This window comes from Tupaia chinensis, unplaced genomic scaffold (genome assembly GCF_000334495.1).
Source record: "Tupaia chinensis unplaced genomic scaffold, TupChi_1.0 Scaffold000542_1, whole genome shotgun sequence".
Taxonomy (NCBI): Eukaryota; Metazoa; Chordata; class Mammalia; order Scandentia; family Tupaiidae; genus Tupaia; species Tupaia belangeri.
This window is the reverse complement of record NW_006160055.1, coordinates 596,038-613,526: the sequence shown is the minus strand read 5'-3', so window position 1 is coordinate 613,526 and position 17,489 is coordinate 596,038. Positions and strand designations below refer to the sequence as shown.

Genomic DNA, 17,489 nt, shown 5'->3' with positions numbered 1-17,489 from the left:
CAAAGAAAAATAAGCTCTCTGTCTGCTCAGAATTCCATTCCTTGCCTCTCTGGGGATCTCAAAACCCTTTATTCACATGGCTTCAAACTTCCTCCTAGCTCCTCCCAAGATGCAGATCAATAACAGAACTGTTGACTCAATTCCCTAGATACTCAACAGAAAGCACCTCTAGCCTCATCTCCAAAAGTCTCTCCTTTGCTAGAAGGACACGATGCAAGGAGATTCGCTGCCTCTCAAACATAGCACCTTACTTTTCTCACAGTCAGGCAGTTCCTCCTGGTATCCAACCCTCAGCCTTCCTGCTGCAGGTTCCACCAACTCTTCTTGCCTTGGTCCTCCCTGCAGGTGGAAGCTGATCTTCACTCACACTCTCCTAGGGGCTCCAGATCTCTGACATAGACTCCGTTATTTGTCACCTTCTTTCCCATCATGCAGCACAGAGCAGGAGCCCCAGGCCTTGGGTGGGGTTGGTTTGGAGCAACGCCCTGTGGGAAGAGTCTTGCCTTCCTTTGAGGTCCATAGACCAAACACAACAGCTCTGGACCAAAAAGAAAGCTGTTTCCTGAGCCCACACGTCCCTGGGGGGCACAGCAGGGAGGAGGGTATGTAAGCGAACACCAGGCATCATGAAGGGTGGCCAGAGATCGGTGACCGACCTACGTCAGGGGCCCGTCCCCATTCCTATATCTCCTCTGGGGGCTGTGGCCAAACCAGCCCCCCTCCGGTCACACCCCTTCCTCTCTCCTTCCTGCCCACTAGCCTGGATTTTTCCAAAACAAAGTGCGACACAGCGCACCGTCCACGCACTCCTCTACGCACCAGCTCTGCTGGAGGAAAACAGCCATTCCTGACTGCTAGCCCCGGGCCATGGGCCAGAGACGGGAGAACAGCTCCACAAACAGGCGCGTTATCACAACAGCAGGCCCAGGGTTGCAACCGAGTGCTTTAAAATGGGTTCTCTTCACCTGGGGTGGACTGCAGAGACCCCGATGGCTAGGCAGGGGCCTGACTCAATGACCCTGGGGTCTCCTGACCTGGGACGGGTGTCTGGGAGCCTGAATACCGATACCTAGGTTTTCTCTCCTTCTTTGTGGCGTGCAGGCCACTCTGGGATCTGCTCACTTGCTCTCCTTTAACCAGGCTACCTAGACCAAGAGTCACCTTGCCCCTCCCACGTCCAGACAGGACACCTTCTTCCCAACTCTGACACACACACACGCTCAGCCCTGATCAACCAAACTTTCTCCTAAAACAAGACAAACAAAAGCTGTGCCAGTCAGGTGTCATGGTGGTTAAGGCAACTGGCTCCCACATGGCTGCCTATGCGATTTGAGTCCCGGACCCAGCAGCTTGTAAAACAAGCTGGGTGTGTGTGCATGACTGAAGTCCCAAGAAGAAAATGGAGAAGAGACTAAGAGATCGTAGCAGGTCATCCACCCACGGCGGTGGTGCCTTCTTTCCTTTTCGTTCCTTCTTTCTTTCTTTCTTTCCCTCTCTCTCTCTCTGTCTCCCCAGCAAAAAAAAAAAAAAAAAAAGCCTCCAGTCACAAGTGAAGAGCCAACTCACGTCTTTCTTCTCTAGGACCAAAGTCAAACATACCCTTGAAGTCTGAAGTTCTCCGTGATGTCCAGGCTCACTCTACTGCAGCCCAAGCTTACAGGCTCCATCTGGCCCAGACTGGGAAGTGTAGGGCAGCAGCTCTAAGACTTGGCTTCTAGTGTGCCCACACCATTGGGTGAAAGGCTTGGGTCACATGCCACTACCCTGTCCCCGGCCAAGGGCTAGGAGTTCTGGATAACACCAATCCAAGCAGCAGTCCCAGGAAAGGATGGAGAAGCATTCCCAGAGTCTTTGAGCCTCTCCAGGCCATGTTTCCTCACCTCCAAACTGGGAACGTTGCATTGCCACATTGTGAGTGTCAGGAGGATCTGAAAACACCCATTCTAGCTCCTAGTCATCAGTCAACCTAACAGTTATAAGAATGACTAGCATTTATTGAGCATATATTATATGCTTTGAACAACTTAAGCTACTTCTTCCTAAGTAGTAGGTGTGTACATACAAATTAGTTTCTCCCCGCACTCCTGCCCCAGAAACACCACAAACCTGGCCTAGGGCCCCTCCCCAACATCTGTACACTGTGCCTGTAGGGACCTTTGCATACCTTGAACACAGCCTTCCCCACTAGTTTGAGAGGCATGCTCACTGTTCCTCCTGGAGGGGTCCTGTGCGGCCCTTGGCGCCCCGTTGTTGTAGGGCTAGGTGTGCAGGGCTGGCCCAGGGCAGCGTGGCTGTGGCTGAGAGCTCACCACAAGAGTGGTGCTGCCTGCAGGGGCTGCCTCCTCCTTCCCCCAGCACCACCCTCCAGGGCCCTGCCCACCACGGGTCAGGCAGCTGTCAGATGATAGGGCCTCATGCCATCAACGGCTCCCCCAGTGCCAACCGCCAAACCACTCCCTGTTCCTCTGCAGATCAGGGATGGAGAGACCAGCACAGGCTCTTATGTCAGAAAAGGCAGGGGAGGCCCAGAAAAGTTGTGGTGGGGGTTGGGGTGAAGACGTGCCTAGTTACAAGTACGCTCAAAGCAGCAGCCTTGGGAAGCCTCCTGGGCCCTCCTGAGGTCTTTCCATGAAAGGAATTTGGCCCTTGCCTCCTACCCCAAAAACGCAGGCAGGAGGACCAGCTATCCCACCTCAGCTTTCTCCCCAACCAATGGTGCTTAAGTCACACAAGGGGACACTGCCATTTTCAAAGGCTCCTGTCTCCAAAGAAATAGGCCCTACCGCTCCTCCAAGGCCTGTGGCCCTTTCAAAGCATTAGGGTGCTTCTTCATCTCAGCCCTTTCACCATCGTGTGTGGTTTTGTCACTCTTTCCATGGCTGGTCATCACCAAGCCAAGCTCACATCACAGCACGTCCCTACCCCATGCTAGAGCACTGAGGTCTGGCAAAGGCATGGACAAACGAGCTCTGGATCCGGCTGAGGTAGAGGCTAGAGGCAAGACTGAAACCTGGCTTCGTGAGCTCACATGCCTGCTCACAAACCTGGGGGCATGCAGAGGGCCCCCGACCTACCTTCTAGAGCACGGGTGAGGGAGACCCACTAAACCCAACAGCTCTAGGACCCTCTCCACCTCCCACCCCTGCCCCCGACACTAAAACCCAGCCTCGCCCTTCTCCCGACCTCCCCACACTTACGTCTTCCTCCAGGCTCTTGCGTGTGTTTCCACCCCGCGAGGCTCCGCCATCAAAGAGAGGCAAGGTAAAGCGTCAGAGGGCACACAGGTCTCCCACCCACTGGCTTGTCACAGGTAGAGCGTGAAGGGGTTGGTAGAAGGGCCTGGGAAGGAACTCTGCTGTTTGTTTTGGCCCCTCAGAGCTGGCCACACCCTCCTATGGGTGGCTATGACCACTCCTGCAGGAGATACTGTTATTCCCATTTTTGCAGATAAGAAAACTGAGGCACAGACAGGATCATGCCTTGCGTAGAGTCACACAATTAAAACCTTTGTAAAGTGGAGATTTGAACCCAAGTTCTCCACCTCCAAGCCCATGATGTCATGCAGGGCACTCCAGGAGACGTCTCTCAGTGGCTCAGCTTGGTTTCCCACTGCAGAGCCCACCCACTCTCCGCCCTTCCTCCCCCACACCAGCCTTGAGAAAAGTGTCTGTCTCTCTGCTACGTCAGGAAGATCGGCTTGGAAAGATCTGCCTGACTTTCCCCCATTCCACTTATTTAACGAAGCCCTCACTTACCACTGGCTTCTGCCTCTTGGCTCCCACCCCCACCTCTCCCTCTCTTCCGCCTGTTTACTGTTTCTGAACACACAGGGATGGTCAGATGCCCAGCTCCCAACATCACCAGTATCCCCACTTCTTCTCCCAGTCCCCTAAATCTACTCCAGAAGGACAACCCCCTCCATCTTTGATCACCTTCCCCTAACCCCACCCTCTGCTTTCCAGGCCCCTCACTGCTGCCCAGGCTGTCCCCAGCACCTGCCCACCTGCTGTCACTCACCCTGTCCACTACATTCTTCAGTGCACTGTCAGTGGTGATGGGCTGTGGACAAAGGGAGAAACAGTGTGAGTCCTCGATGCACTCCCCAGCATTGGCTCTCTCCCAGGGCTGGTGGCTGCAGTGGGCACAAAGCCTCCTGAGGCAAGGATGGTGATGCCAGCCCAAGACTCGGACATAACCTGGCTGGCCCCAAGATTGGGAGGCAGAGTTTGGAAAATGGAGAATAATCTTGTTAGAACTAGAACCATCCAATTCTAGAACCTTCCCAAGGCCCCAAGGAATACTGTGCTTCTGACCCCTCAGAAGGCAATACAGACAACTATGCAGCCTGCTCCTACTTCTCATTCTAAACATTTCCACCTACACACTCTCATTTATGCACAAGAGGCAAAGGAGGTATTAGTACTGCCTTTTAGCCCCACTTTACAGGTAAGGTAAATGAGTAACCTGAAATTATCTACTCTAGTAGGGACAGCAGGATTTGAACCCGTCTTGGGGCTCTACACTCCACGCCTTTTGCATGAAATCACAGCGGCCCAGAGTGAGAAGCCTGCCAGAGTCCCATTGCTTCCATGAGCTTCCGGCCACTCACTGCTGGTCCTTGCAGATTCCAGCTCCCTGTAGGAAAGCTCTGCCCATCAGACCTGGCCCCTAGCCCCTCCCTGCTTATTCTCACACCCAGGTCCTCACTTATGAAATGGCCTCCCCTCTTTACCTACAGAGAGGGCATTCCTCCTCCATGAAGCCCTCATTGACCAGCCCAGTAAGCAGGGATCCAGTAAGCAGGATCCATGTCCCACTCTGAACTCCACTCAGCCTCTATCTGTGCCACTTATCTGCTCCTCAGTCTGTGAATAGTCTCACCGTGGAAATACGTATCCTGTTTTCCCAACTATTGTGGTGGTTGCGATTCTCAGTCCACCTTTATCAAAAATGGATTCAAAGCAACATTTTGCCACCTCGGTTGAGAACTCCCTCAACTAGGGACTGTGATTCATGCATAGGGGACCATCAACAAACACCCGTAGACTGACCCATCCCTCCTTTGGAGTGATCCTGCCTCTGCCCTGACCAACAGAAGTGCTATATACTAAAGGCATCCCAAAAAGTGGGCATCCTAGGCCCCCAAAACAAAGAGGAACTTCCGATTCCAGGTCCACATCCTGGCCGCAGTCTAGGGCTCCATTTCCAACTCTGAGGTTGGCTGTCACAGGACACAGCACAGCTGCAAAGTTCTAAAAGGCACCTTTGCAAAGATGAGCACAGATGGGGTTGGGGAACACCTGCCCCCAGCCTACCCTCGAGACCCCAGGCATGAGCTAGTCATGTCAGAAGACAGGAGAATGGACAGAATGACCTCTGACAGGTTTTGCTACCAGAGAGGAGAAGTGGGCTGAAAGGCATTAAGGAAGGGAACGAGAGAAAGCAAGCAGCAATGCTCCCTCTGGAAATGGCCTAGGCCCGTCTCTCCAACAGCCTGGAAAGGGAGGCTGAAGCCAAAACTGCTTTCCAGAGACTAAAACTTCTGGGCAGTTCAGGGTTAAAGCCGCTTTAGATGGCAGAGGGGGACAGGGCCCAGGCAGGAGCCGGAGGGTAGGAGGCACATCAACCAACACTCACCTCTACCCACCCCTCCAAGTCCACCCTCTCTCCACATCTGGAGTCTGAATGTGGCTCCCCCCAGCTCAACCCTAATTCTAACCCACCCCCTCCCATAGTCCCAACTCTGGAGCCACAGGGCAGCACAGTGAGCCCACCCAGGGTCCCTGCCCCAGGCCTAAGAGTAAGCACAGAGCTCTCAGAGCAGCCTTGCTGATCTGGACCAGGTTACCCTCTCATTCCAACAACAACCCTGCCCACCCCCCCTCTCTAGGAGACCCCATCCTGGGGCTCTCCACTAGCAGTGCCAGCCTGCCCCAGCCCCTCCTGACCCTCGGCCTATCTCTTTGCGTCCAGGTCTGTCATGCTTACATGGAGACCTTGGGTTGAGCGGGATAGCCCACTGCCTCCTCTCTGAGATGCTTGGGTCCGCAGAGGGGGTAGGAGTCCCTAGAGGGCAGATCACAGGGACCGTTGGTGTGCAGCCTTCCTGGTGGAACTGAGGTGCAAACCCAGATCTCCCTACTCCAAGGTCCCCACTGCACCATCCACCCCTCCAGGACAGGAAGAAATGGGGTATCAAGAGCCCTAAGAGATAGCACCTGCTCCAGGCCCCTTCTAGTCTCCGAAGAGCTGCTCCCCCTCCTCAGAGTAAAATTCCCTAACAGGCTCCAGCACATGAGCCAAAGGTGCTCACACTTGAGTATACACAGAATCACCGGGAAGGGGTCCTGATGGCGGTGCAGCTGTAAAACACAACATTTTGTGAGGCTGTCCTACATGGGAGGGTTCCAGGTTCAAGTCCAGAGACTGCCAACTGCCTTCAGTACTCCTGGCACACAGCCGGACATTCGGGCCTGACTGAATGGAACTGGAGTGCTGTCTCTCTCTCTCTCTCTCTCTCTCTCTCTCTCTCTCATTATAAGATAGAGTTACTACGTGACAATACTATTTTTTAAATGAAAAAAAGAACTACCCAGGGCTGCTGACAACAGGTGCCCAAGTTGCGCCTCTCAGGCCCGAAGGCAGTCAGATCTGTGGTGGGCATGTCTAACAGATGACTATGGGAACCAGTGACCTGAGCTCCTGGGCCCTGGTGGCAGACTGCCCGGGTCCCCATCCTGACTCTGCTGCTAACTGTGTAACCCTGAACAGGTCACTGCATCCCTGCTGCTCTTCAGGGGACTGCTTGGGGCGATGCTGTAGAGATCAAATAAAATAAAGCACCTAAAACGCAGCAGCCGGCCATAAGAAGTTCTCAGTACGTGGCAGCTACTATTATTATTTATCATTCCAGCCTCAGGGCGGCAACTCGCCTCTCCCCAAGGCCCAGGCCCACTCCAGCCCATCCTACCCCACGTTGACCCTCCCACCCCACCCCTCTTGTGTCTGGCAGGGTGTAGACAAGGGAGCCGGAGTCAATATTAGAAACCACAGGCCTCAGCAGAGAAACTTTCTCTTCCTGCCAGCGATCATCTGAGCACCATCCCCTTTGCCCCTGCCCTTCCCCGAGCCAGCTGGAGCCCCGCCACAGCACTGTGCTTGCCAGCGATCAGATGCCTTCAGCTTATTGGTCGAGATGCTTTCTGAGGAGCTAAAAATTTCCAAAAACCCCTGTGGACTGAAACACCCTCAAGCTGTCCTGCAGTGTTTGCAAACACAGTCCAGCATGCACGCCACCCTCCCCTCCTCTCCACACCGTCCGGTTCTCCTGGGACTGAAGTCCTGTTTCTCTGTTTTCCGAGCACTGCCAGCCCTGGGACTATTGGGAATGGACAAGACAAGGGCCTGGTAACGCGAGGGCAGGACCTCCCCCAGCTGCCTCTGCCCAGGCCCTGCTGGGAGGGAAGCTAGTGCCATCTGAAGCCCGCTGGGCCACCTGGAGATGTGGCCCCAAGAAGCAGCAGTCCCTGACCTCTGGGGGCTGGCAGAGACCCACCAGTCCCTGACTGTCACCCTACCTTCAGCCACAACCATCCCCCTACAACCCCCAACACATATACAAGCACAGCGGCACACCTTTGTACCCTTTCCCTGGCTTATTTTTTCTTAGAATTCATTGTCTTCTAACTCACTATATATGTTACTTACTGATCTCATTCAGAATCTGCCTTTCCCACCGCACACACACACACACACACACACACACACCCTTGCACAATAGCTGTTCATCTCTCCAGTTCACAGATGGGGAAATGGAGGCACAAAGAGGTGTGGCCTGCCCAGACCTTCATGGTAAAGTTCATGGCAGGGCTGAGCTGGCTGGGGCCAAGCTCACCTCACTGCCTGGTCAGTCCCACCAGGACCTAGGCCCCTGGGGCGGGGGTTAGCAGGATACCTCCCTGTCCCCTCAAGCCCAGCTAAGAACAGTAGAGCAGATGGAGCCCAGTCAGGGACAGCACTGTCCATCTGGACACCGTACCCCTCTGCCCATACCCAGGACAAAACCTGGACCCCAGGCTGTCTGAAGTGAGAGCAGCTGACTTACAACCCCAGAGGAACGGCCCTGGCTCCAGGCAGCCCAGTACATGATTCTGCTCCAGAGCAGGTGGCAGGGTTTGGACCTGGCGAAGCCCCGCTCTTCATGACCACTCTGTTCCAGGGTCTCAAACCCAGAGACTGGAAAAAGACAGGGACGAGGGTGAGGAAGGCACTTGGGGCCCTGCGAGTATCCTCGCATTCTCAGAGCACCTTCTCAAATCTCGCACCCCAGCGCCTCGCTTGTCCCCCAGTCCTGGCCGTTGGCTGGAGAGGTCTCTTCCTAAAGTCAGCGCAGAACAACGCTGCTCCCTAAGTGCTAGTGATGCCCCGAACACAGCTTGGGGCTCTTCAAAAAGTTCACAGGAAAATGTGTCATGAAAAAACTACTCACAGATTTCAATTTTTTGGGATTTTTGTTGTTGTTTGTTTGTTTGTTTTGGAGAGGTTTTTGCTATAGGGCGCGTGCGCTCGCTAGAGAGACAGAGAGAGACAGAGAGACAGAAAGCAAGAAATCGCCCCCCAGGGGGCATGGCCACACCGCAATCCCTTCTCCTCCACTCTCCTCTCAGGCTCTTGGACACACACGCACACACCCTGGGCGTGCGTTTAAGCCACCAGGTCTGGGACTCGAACTGCGGTCAACTACATGGGAGTTCAGGGACATAGCCATTACACTAACTGCTGGTCCCAAGATTTCTTTTTTTCTTTTTTTCTGCACCAAAAGAAACTCATACTTTAATTTCGTTGTTCTATGAACTTTAAGAAGTCCCTGCTCTTAGGCTGTTTTCCCTTCCTGATCATCCATCCTCCCAACCATCCTAGAGGTAAGCATTATCCCAGACAAGGAAACTGAGGGTCCGAGAGGTTAAACACTGGCCCAAGGTGACACAGCCCATGATAGGAGAGCTATGCCCCACCTCGCCCTTCCATCTCCTGCCCTCCCCTCTCCCTGCAGTGTTCCTCGTCGGTTCCTCCTACTCTGCCGGGAACAAGCTTTCTGAGACACATCATAGTAGTCCCTGGGTCTCAGGTCCCCAGGGGAGAGACTTCACGTCCACAGAGACAGCAGGCATGGAGCTGCAGTAGCACAAACTGAGGTCAGACAGTAGAGAGAACTTCCGGAGGTAGAAAGGTTGTGAACCATGAGGCAGATAAGGGAAGCTCCACATCTTTTCTTCAAATCCCCCCCCCCAAAAAAGGTACACATGTCCCTTTTTTTTAAGAATTATTTCCTTTATTTGGTTATTATTATTATTATTATTTGACCAGAGAGAGACAGAAAAAGAGAAAGTGAGAAAGCAAGACGCCAGGTCTGGGACTTAAACCGTGGTCAGCTATGTGGGAGTCCAACACCTTAACTGCTGCACCACCTGCTGGCTCTTACGCATGTCCCTTATATACATGCATGTCCCCTCCCTCGCTGTGTGGGCCTGAGGAGGGGCCCTCTGCTGGAAGGCTGGGGGTTCCTGGGATGACTGCCTAGAGGACACGCAGTAGGGTGTGTTGGTGGCCTGCAGGGAGGGTGGGCTGGGAAGAAATGTTTCTGTGGGCTGCTGTTTTGGAGGAAGGAAAAGGCAGAGGGTAGGGGGAGGTGCCCGAGCATGAGTCCAGGCTGCGACGGTGAGGAGGGGGGAGACACAGAATGCGGACTCAGCCTCCAGAGGAACATTCCGTCCAGAAATTCCTCACACCTCCCCCCTCCACCCCTCCAACTCTCCCTACTCTTGCCCCCTGGGAGGCCTGGAATCTGGGCAGTTTTCCGGCCAAGAAAGACCCCGTGACATCACATCCACTGCCATGGCAATGAACTGTGAGGTCACCACAGAGCTGCCCAGCAGGAGGGGAAGGCTAGAAGGGGCTGCACTGGCCTCAGACCCAGAGCCTAGAGAAAACTATTCCAGGCTCACTGTTGCCAAAAATAGAACCGTCAGCAGAGGAAGGCAGGGGGCTGAAAGCAGAGGAGTAGAGCAGGGCAAGAGCATTTATGGGGCACTTAGAGGGAGCGTGGTAGGCGGCATGATGGCAGGTCATAGACGGCCTCATTCCCCAGCTGCCCAGCCCACAGGGCAGCCCAGACCGTCCACAGAGGGCGTAGTAACCACTGCGGAGCAGCAGGGAGCAGGGGAAACTTGCTCAGCGCTTTGCGTCTGCCAGGCAGCATCTCACTCAATGATCAGACAGGCCCTGGAAGGAACCCTGGAGCCCCTTTGGGCAAATGAAGAAGGGCAGCCATCCCAGTGCGAGCTAGTCTCTGCACCTCAAAACCTGTGTTCTCTCGCTCTCGCTCGCTCTCTCGCTCTCGCTCTCTCTCTCTCCATCACTCAGAAAAAATAAACAAAAACATTTTAAAAATAGGTGCCAGGATGCCTCCGGGATTATGCAACTGGACTGACACGGGAAAGGTCCTGGGTTTCCGCCCAGGGATCACTCTGAACACACAGGGCACAGGCACACTGAGGCCAGGGGTGGCCATGGCATGAGGACTCTGTTGGGGTCTTTCTCTCTTCCTCAGAAGAAATAAACAAGACCTGGAAAGGACAGAAGGGAGGAAGGAAGGAAAGAAAAGGAAGTTGATTTGTGGTAATGGGGTGGGCACCAGCACCGAGGGCAAGGAAGTGCTGAACAGGGAGGACAGGGAAGCCCACAGCCAGAGCCTGGGACCCCGAAACATACGGGTTAAAGTGGCTCCAGGGGCCACATCCTCTCCTAGGCAGGCCGAGGCCACCAGAGGAAAAGAACAGGCTCGATGTGATTAAGTGGAAAGTTATGCCTGATTTCCCCCACACCCCCAGGGGAGGGACCTGGGCAAGCCCACTCCTGTCCACAGCCACCACCCCCCTCCCCGCACTCACCCCGAGGGGCCCAGCACCCAAACCCTGGCTGCGGCTGTTTAACCGTGGACACCCCCCAGGCCGGCTTGCACACGCCAGCCCTGGCCCTGGGCCAGGCTGGAATATTTCTCGCCCCCTCCTGTCACACCCCCATCTTGGCCCTCCTCCACACCCCACAGCCACCCCTGCCTACAGTCTCTGCAGCCTATCTGGCTGGCCCTTCCCTGACAGTCCCCTCCCTGACGAGCCACCCCAGCTGGCAGTGGAGCCCAGCTCTAAAACCCACCTTGGATCACTTCCACACTCAAGGACCCACAAGGGCCCTTCATGCTTACTGCCTCAAGTTCAAGTTCCCCAACCTGGCTGGTGGCTGCTCCTCCCCCTGAGGACCACTCCACTGCCTGGCCCTCTCTCCAGGCCGCAGCCTCTGCCTGCAGCCACTCTCTCACTGCCCACCACGCATGCCGCACTCATTCTTGCACTCCTGTGTCCCACCATCAGCCCTAGTCAAAGCCACTGACGGTGTTTCAGGACCTGGTGGCCCAAGATTACCAGGGTCCCATCTTCCCTGCAGGAAGAGTACAGGGCTAGAGAAGTTCACTCACACTGGACTATTACCTGCCTGCTCCCAGACACAGCAATTTGTGCCAGGACCCTGCCCCCTCCCTACTCCACTCTGCTGCCTTATGGAACACCTTCTCTCCCTCTTCTCACTTCTTTTTTATTTGCTCAAATCTTAGACTGGACTTGGAACAGGGGCCAGGTTTCCCCAACCACCACAGCACAAATGGATTGCTTCCTCCCCAAGCTCCAAGGCCTACTGGTCAGAATCCCAGATCCCCATGGCAAAGCTCTCATCCTTGTGTAGTTCTCTCCCTTTTGCCCTTTGAATGGTCTGTCCCTCGAGGGCAGGGTACTTCACCCTACCTGGGCCTCTCCTACGGGCCTCCCCAGTGGTGGCCAGAGGGGAGGTGCTCAGCACACCATGAAAGCCTTGACCTCCAAGGATGATGTCCCCTCACAGCCTACCTAAGGGCAGGACCTCAGTGGGACCCATGGACTTGCACTCAGGCATCTGCCCTGGAGAAAAAATCTCCCCCCAGCACTGAGCCTGGCACCTGAGAGGTGTCAGCATGTGTTCCAATGAAAGAACATCGATCCTCCCACCCCCACCCCAGACAGCCTAGATGGGTCATTTTGGGTGTTAGAAAGCTCTTCAAACCGGAATCTACTCTTTGGAACAACCTCACCATACCTAGCAGCGTCTACTCTGGGAAGCAACGCCAATAAGCCCACTTGTCTTCCAGCGTGTTCTCACACCCATTCTGGGCCCATCCGCATGCACCCTGTTTGGACTGAGCAGCACTAGGGTGACACAGATTGTGATTTCCACCTCCCTCCCCATGTTGGGATCCTCTCGGGAATGCGGTGCTCGAGTTTGCCTCCCCTTGGAAAGTCGGCCTCTGGCTCATCTCCAGCATTGCTCCATTTTCCAGGATTGCCCAAAGACAGCCACCCCAGGCCCATTCAGTACCCTAGGATGAAACGCACTGGGCCCAGAGTTCACACTAACCAAGCTAACCTCCGCCACTGTCCTTGCTAGACAGTAAGACCCAGCACCCACTAAATAGCTCCAGGCACTTTTCCAAAGCAGCGCACCCTTCTGAGGCAGGCGTCTCCTGGACCCAGATTTGACAATGGGGGACCCTGACAAAATCATTTTAAACTTCAGGGCTGGGGCCAGCAGGTGGCATGATGGTTAAGGCACTGGACTCCCACATGGTCAACTACAGTTTGAGTCCTGAACCTGGTTTGAAACTCACACTGGGCACATGTGCATGCATGCCCAAAATCCCAAGAGGAGAACAGAGTAGAAGAGGCTGTGGTGTGACCATCCCCACTGAAGGATGATTTCTCACTTTTCATCTCTCTGTCTCTTTCTGTGTCTCCAGCGAGTACACGCATCCTATAGCAAAAATCTTCCTCTCTCTCTCTGTCTCTCTCAACTCCAATAGAGCAGGACTGGGCAAAAGGGCATCTAAAATCCTCCCAACCCCATGAATTCAGGCCTATCCATGCCCACCTACCTTCAAGAAGCCCCAAGAACTCTGGCAGAAAAGAACCTGCAGCACTGAGACAGCCCGAGCTGAAGGATGGTTAGATGGACAGACAGACCATCACTAGTAAACAGAGAAGCTAGCTCTTTAGAAGGAGGGCCCACGAGAAGCCCCCACCGGCAACATTAGTACTTAGATCAGGGGCAAGCACCGAGGGTATCCCAGGAAGAAAGCTGACTAGGGACGTGTTTGCTCTGGCCCACAATCTTTTTTTTCTGAGAAGTTTTTGCTATAGGGCGTGTGTGCTCTTCAGAAAGACAGAGAGAGACAGAGAGACAGAAAGCAAGAAATCATCCCTCAGGGGGAGGGATAGCCATGCCGCAATATCCTCTCCTTCATTCTCCTCTTGGGATCTTGGACATGCACACACATGCACCCGGTGTGAGTTTAAGCCACTAGGTCCGGGACTCGAACTGCGGTTGACTACATGGGAGTCCAGCAACATAGCCATTACGCCAACTGGTGGTCCCACCCCAGCCCATAGTTTGACCCTTCTGCCTACCCAGGCTTCAGCACAAGTCACAATGGGCTCCAAATAGAGCTCCGAATGTCATGGAAAGGGCTTTGGAAACTGCAGGTGCTATAAGTGACAGCACCATTACTAGTGGTTAGGAGAGTAGACTCTGGTGCCAGACCACCACGTTGAAATTCCAGGCCCCCTATCAATAGCTCCATGGCCTTGGGCCTCAGTTCCTTATCTGTGACACAGGAAGAGCACAGTCCCTCGCTCACTCTGGTGTTGCTTAAAGCATTCACAATGAGCTCAGCAGATTCGAAACTGGAAATTCGAATTGTTTTTGCTCTTGTTAGTGTTAAGTGCTACTGAGTCGGAGCTCCATTCACCTCCTCCCCCTGGACTCCCCATTCAGAGTCTCCAGCTCCAGGCAAGTCACCCTGCAAGGGCCTATGGGAGGGAAGCAGTGTGGGGCCATTGCTCCCCAAGCCCAGGCCCCGAGTGCCAGGCCATGTGTGCAGAAAGGCCAGGCATCCGGCTGGCCTTGGTGGCCACTCCATTTGGCTATCACCCTCGGGAAATTCCTTCATCTCTTATTTTTCAGAAGCTGAGAAAAGCTGCTTCAGCACTTTCCAAGGATTGGGAATGTCTGTGGCAAACAAGCCCTCTCCCCACAGGTGGACCCCACAGGAGGGTGGTGACCTCAGGACCCTTCTACCGAAGGCCTTGGGCTATATCTGTTGAGTAAGTCAAAAACATGAGTTGAAGATTAAGCCACTTTGCCCTGGCTGGCTTGGGCACAGGCTGGAAAATGTGTTTGGCTGGCAGGGCCAGGAGTTGGGCAAAAATCCTGTGTCCAGGGATGAGAGGATCCTAGTCCCAGGTGGATAAGATTTAAGCAAGATCAATGGGAAGACCAGAGAGAGAGCTGGAACCAAACTGAGGCATGGAGAAAACACAGCAGGCAGAGAGAGAGACAGGCACACCATGTGAGGGAACAGGGAAGGGGTAGGGAGGCTGGAGACCAGCCCAACAGAGGCTGAAGGGCAGGCAGCAAATGGAAAAGGAAGGAAAAATCCAAACCCGCCCTTTCCTCCCTCTTGTGAACCTGTTCAAAGCATTTGCCTCGCCTGCCCTGCCGTGAGGAAACAGGTGCCGAGTGCTCTCAGGGAAGCCAAACTTTCTCCCAGTTTCCCTCCAGGGCACTTTCCCACTCCCCGGGGACAGCAACATAGCTTCCATCTGAAGGATGGAATGGATCCCCACCCACAGAACCCGACAGCCCACCCATCAGCCAGCCAGAGAACAGGAGCGAAGGTTACTGAGTACCTCATCTGTGCCAGATTTCGAACAGAATGCCTTTCTTCTAGGCACCCAATACACAAAGTAGTGGGTACTTTTTACCCATTACGGCAAGGCAGTGGAGACACAGCAACGAACAAAACAGATACAACTCCTTGTCCTCATGGAATTTACACGCTGACGTGGACAGAGCCCCTCCAGCAAGGTAAATAAATGAGATGCATAGCATGTCTGAGGGCAAGCCAAGGCCAGCCAACGCCAGGAAGGAAGCTAGGATTGCTGGGGCAGAGCAGGGCTGATTCTTGAATAAAGACGACTCGGGGAAGGGCAAGAGCCTTGTGGTATCCACAAGAGAGCATTCTGGGCAGAGGGAACAGCAGGTGCACAGGTCCTGAGGCAGCACCACCCCTGGTATGTTCATGGACCGGCAAGGAGCCCAGGAGGCTGGCTGAGTGGGGACGACAGCCTCTAGAAGGAGATGAGGTGAAAGAAGTCTGTCCCGTAAGGCCGTGCAGGCCAACGGAAGAATCTGGGCTTTTGCTCCAAGTGAGGCGGGCAGTACCGGAGGGTTCTGAATACAGATTAATTCAATGAACTCATTTGCTCTTTGGGGCCAGACAGTGGAGCAGTATACTGGAATCTCTGCCATGCTGGACCCACATGGAAGGTTCCAGTTCACATCCCAAGGCTTTCCTGTGCACACCAGGCATGGTCACTCATGCCCGGGATCCAGGCTGGCTGAGGCTGAAGGTCGATCATCCATCACCCTATTGGGGTGCTTATACCTCTCTCTCTCTCTCTCTTTCTCTCTCTCTCTCTCTGAAGAAATAAATAGTTGGGGTTTTTTATTTGCTCACTCTATTCTTTCCACAACCTCACAGGTAGGAACTATTGCTAATTCCCACACTGAGATCCACATTGCTTGGGCAACATCTTCAGGGCCACACAATACAGTGGGAAGCCAGGAGCCAGGAGCCAGAGGGTGGTGGCCTAGGTCCCTCACCCTTAACCATTACTGAGGGAATTGGTTCTGACTCAGGTGGGTTGAACTGGAGGCACAATCCAGTGTCACAGCCGCCATGTGGCGGAGCCAGCTTCAAGGTCAGCACCTCCCACCCCAGGGCCCATAGCACAGAGACACGGAAATTCCACAGCCTTGCTCAAGCAGGCGGTTCCATCCAGGCCTTCTGGACTCTGAGGGCAACTCTCAGCTGGAATGCCAACCTATTCCCTTTTCTCCCAATCCCCCAACCCCTGACCCCTCCTCATATAAACAAGGCTCACAAGACTCCCGGTGGCCACACAGCTGGTTTCTGCTTGGTGGTCCTGAAACTCTGGACCTCCACCTCCCAGACAAGCCAAGGACATTCTGTTCTCAGCCACAGGTGGTAGTTCAGCTGGACTGACGAGGGACGTATGCTCACTCCCCCACACCACCCTCCTCGAGCTCCCAGGACGTTCCTCTGCGATCCCAGAGCAATCTCTCACTGCAGTTCCAAGGCAGGCCGCACTCTGCACCACCCCTCGACCCCACACCTCCGCTGCTGTCCCATGACCCTCGACTGGGCTCTGTGAGAAGGACATTCCACATCTGGAGCAGCACAGCTGGGCACTGCTGAAGCCCAGAAGGGTCTGACTCTAATCGATCAGGGAAGAGGGCCCACTGCAAAGAAGGTAAACAACCCGGCAGGGCTTGGGCCTCTGTAGAGGACTGTGGCCTCCTCTGGGCTATAAGGAATCTAAGAGCCCCAAGCATTTCTGTCTAGTTAATTTACTGAATATTTCACTCCATCACCACCTAAAAGGGCAAGAATCCGTATCAGCACTAAGAAGGCATTTAGAGACTCTAATCTAACCTCTCAATTTGGCAGAAAAGAAAACAGGAAAGAAGGTGAGACCACCCTGACATTTCAATGCAAGTGGCTGTTGGAGTAAAAGGAAGGGTACTAGGGGGCTTGACTGGACATCCAGCGAGCAAGTCACCAGACACATGTGCAGGACACATACAGGTGCCTGGGCCCCCAGCCCACTAACATCAGTGCCACACAGACACCTCCACACCAACCAGTCAGCTGTGCCCACATGGCCCCCCTTCCATCACACACACATACACACACACACACACACACACACACACACACAGGTGCACACCTGCAGATCCCTTCCCATGCAGCCCTCGAATCCCTGACTGCCTCCAGTGGCACTCGGAGAGCAGGTGGCCCTCTGAAGGGTAAGAAAGAGGCAAGAGGGAAGGGAAGAAAATCTCCCAGCATTCCACACCATCCCAGCTGGAATCAGTCTGGAGCAGGCCCTCTCCACAGTCCCAATTTACAGGGATCCCCTCCTTTGGCTCCATCCTAGTTATTCTGGAAGACTGACTGGGGTAGCCATGGAGGGTGGGAAATGGAGAAAGCAGAAAAGCAGAGCGGGGCTAGCTGGTGGCATGGTGGTTACACTACTGGATCCCACATGCTTGAATGTGCAGTTCAAGTCCCAGACTGGATGGCCTGAAAAGCACGCCAGGGGCATGTACCTGTGAGCCCGAAATTCCAAAAGAAGAAATGGAGAAGGGATTACAACATGACCATCCCCTTGGGGGGTGTATGGGGGTCTCTCTCTCTCTCTCTCTCTCTCTCTCTCTCTCGCAAGCACATATGCACTTTGGCTTTTTTTTTTTTTTTTTTTATG

General features: G+C 54.3%; 2 protein-coding genes across 2 annotated transcripts in view; both read right to left on the bottom strand.

Moving 5' to 3' along the window:
- Positions 1–3,244, bottom strand: part of TNS1 (tensin 1) — a 132,231-nt gene extending 128,987 nt beyond the window's left edge. The window contains exon 1 of the mRNA XM_027775313.1: positions 3,198–3,244. The gene's annotated coding sequence lies outside the window, so the exon portion shown is untranslated. The remainder of the gene's footprint in view (positions 1–3,197) is intronic.
- The window catches only part of LOC102485220 (ras association domain-containing protein 5-like), a 155,234-nt gene continuing 138,150 nt past the window's right edge, over positions 406–17,489 (bottom strand). Inside the window, exons 6-7 of the mRNA XM_006157467.1 lie at positions 4,018–4,059; positions 406–507 (exon numbers count right to left, since the gene is read on the bottom strand). Coding sequence (XP_006157529.1) covers positions 406–507; positions 4,018–4,059 — 144 coding nt within the window. The remainder of the gene's footprint in view (positions 508–4,017; positions 4,060–17,489) is intronic.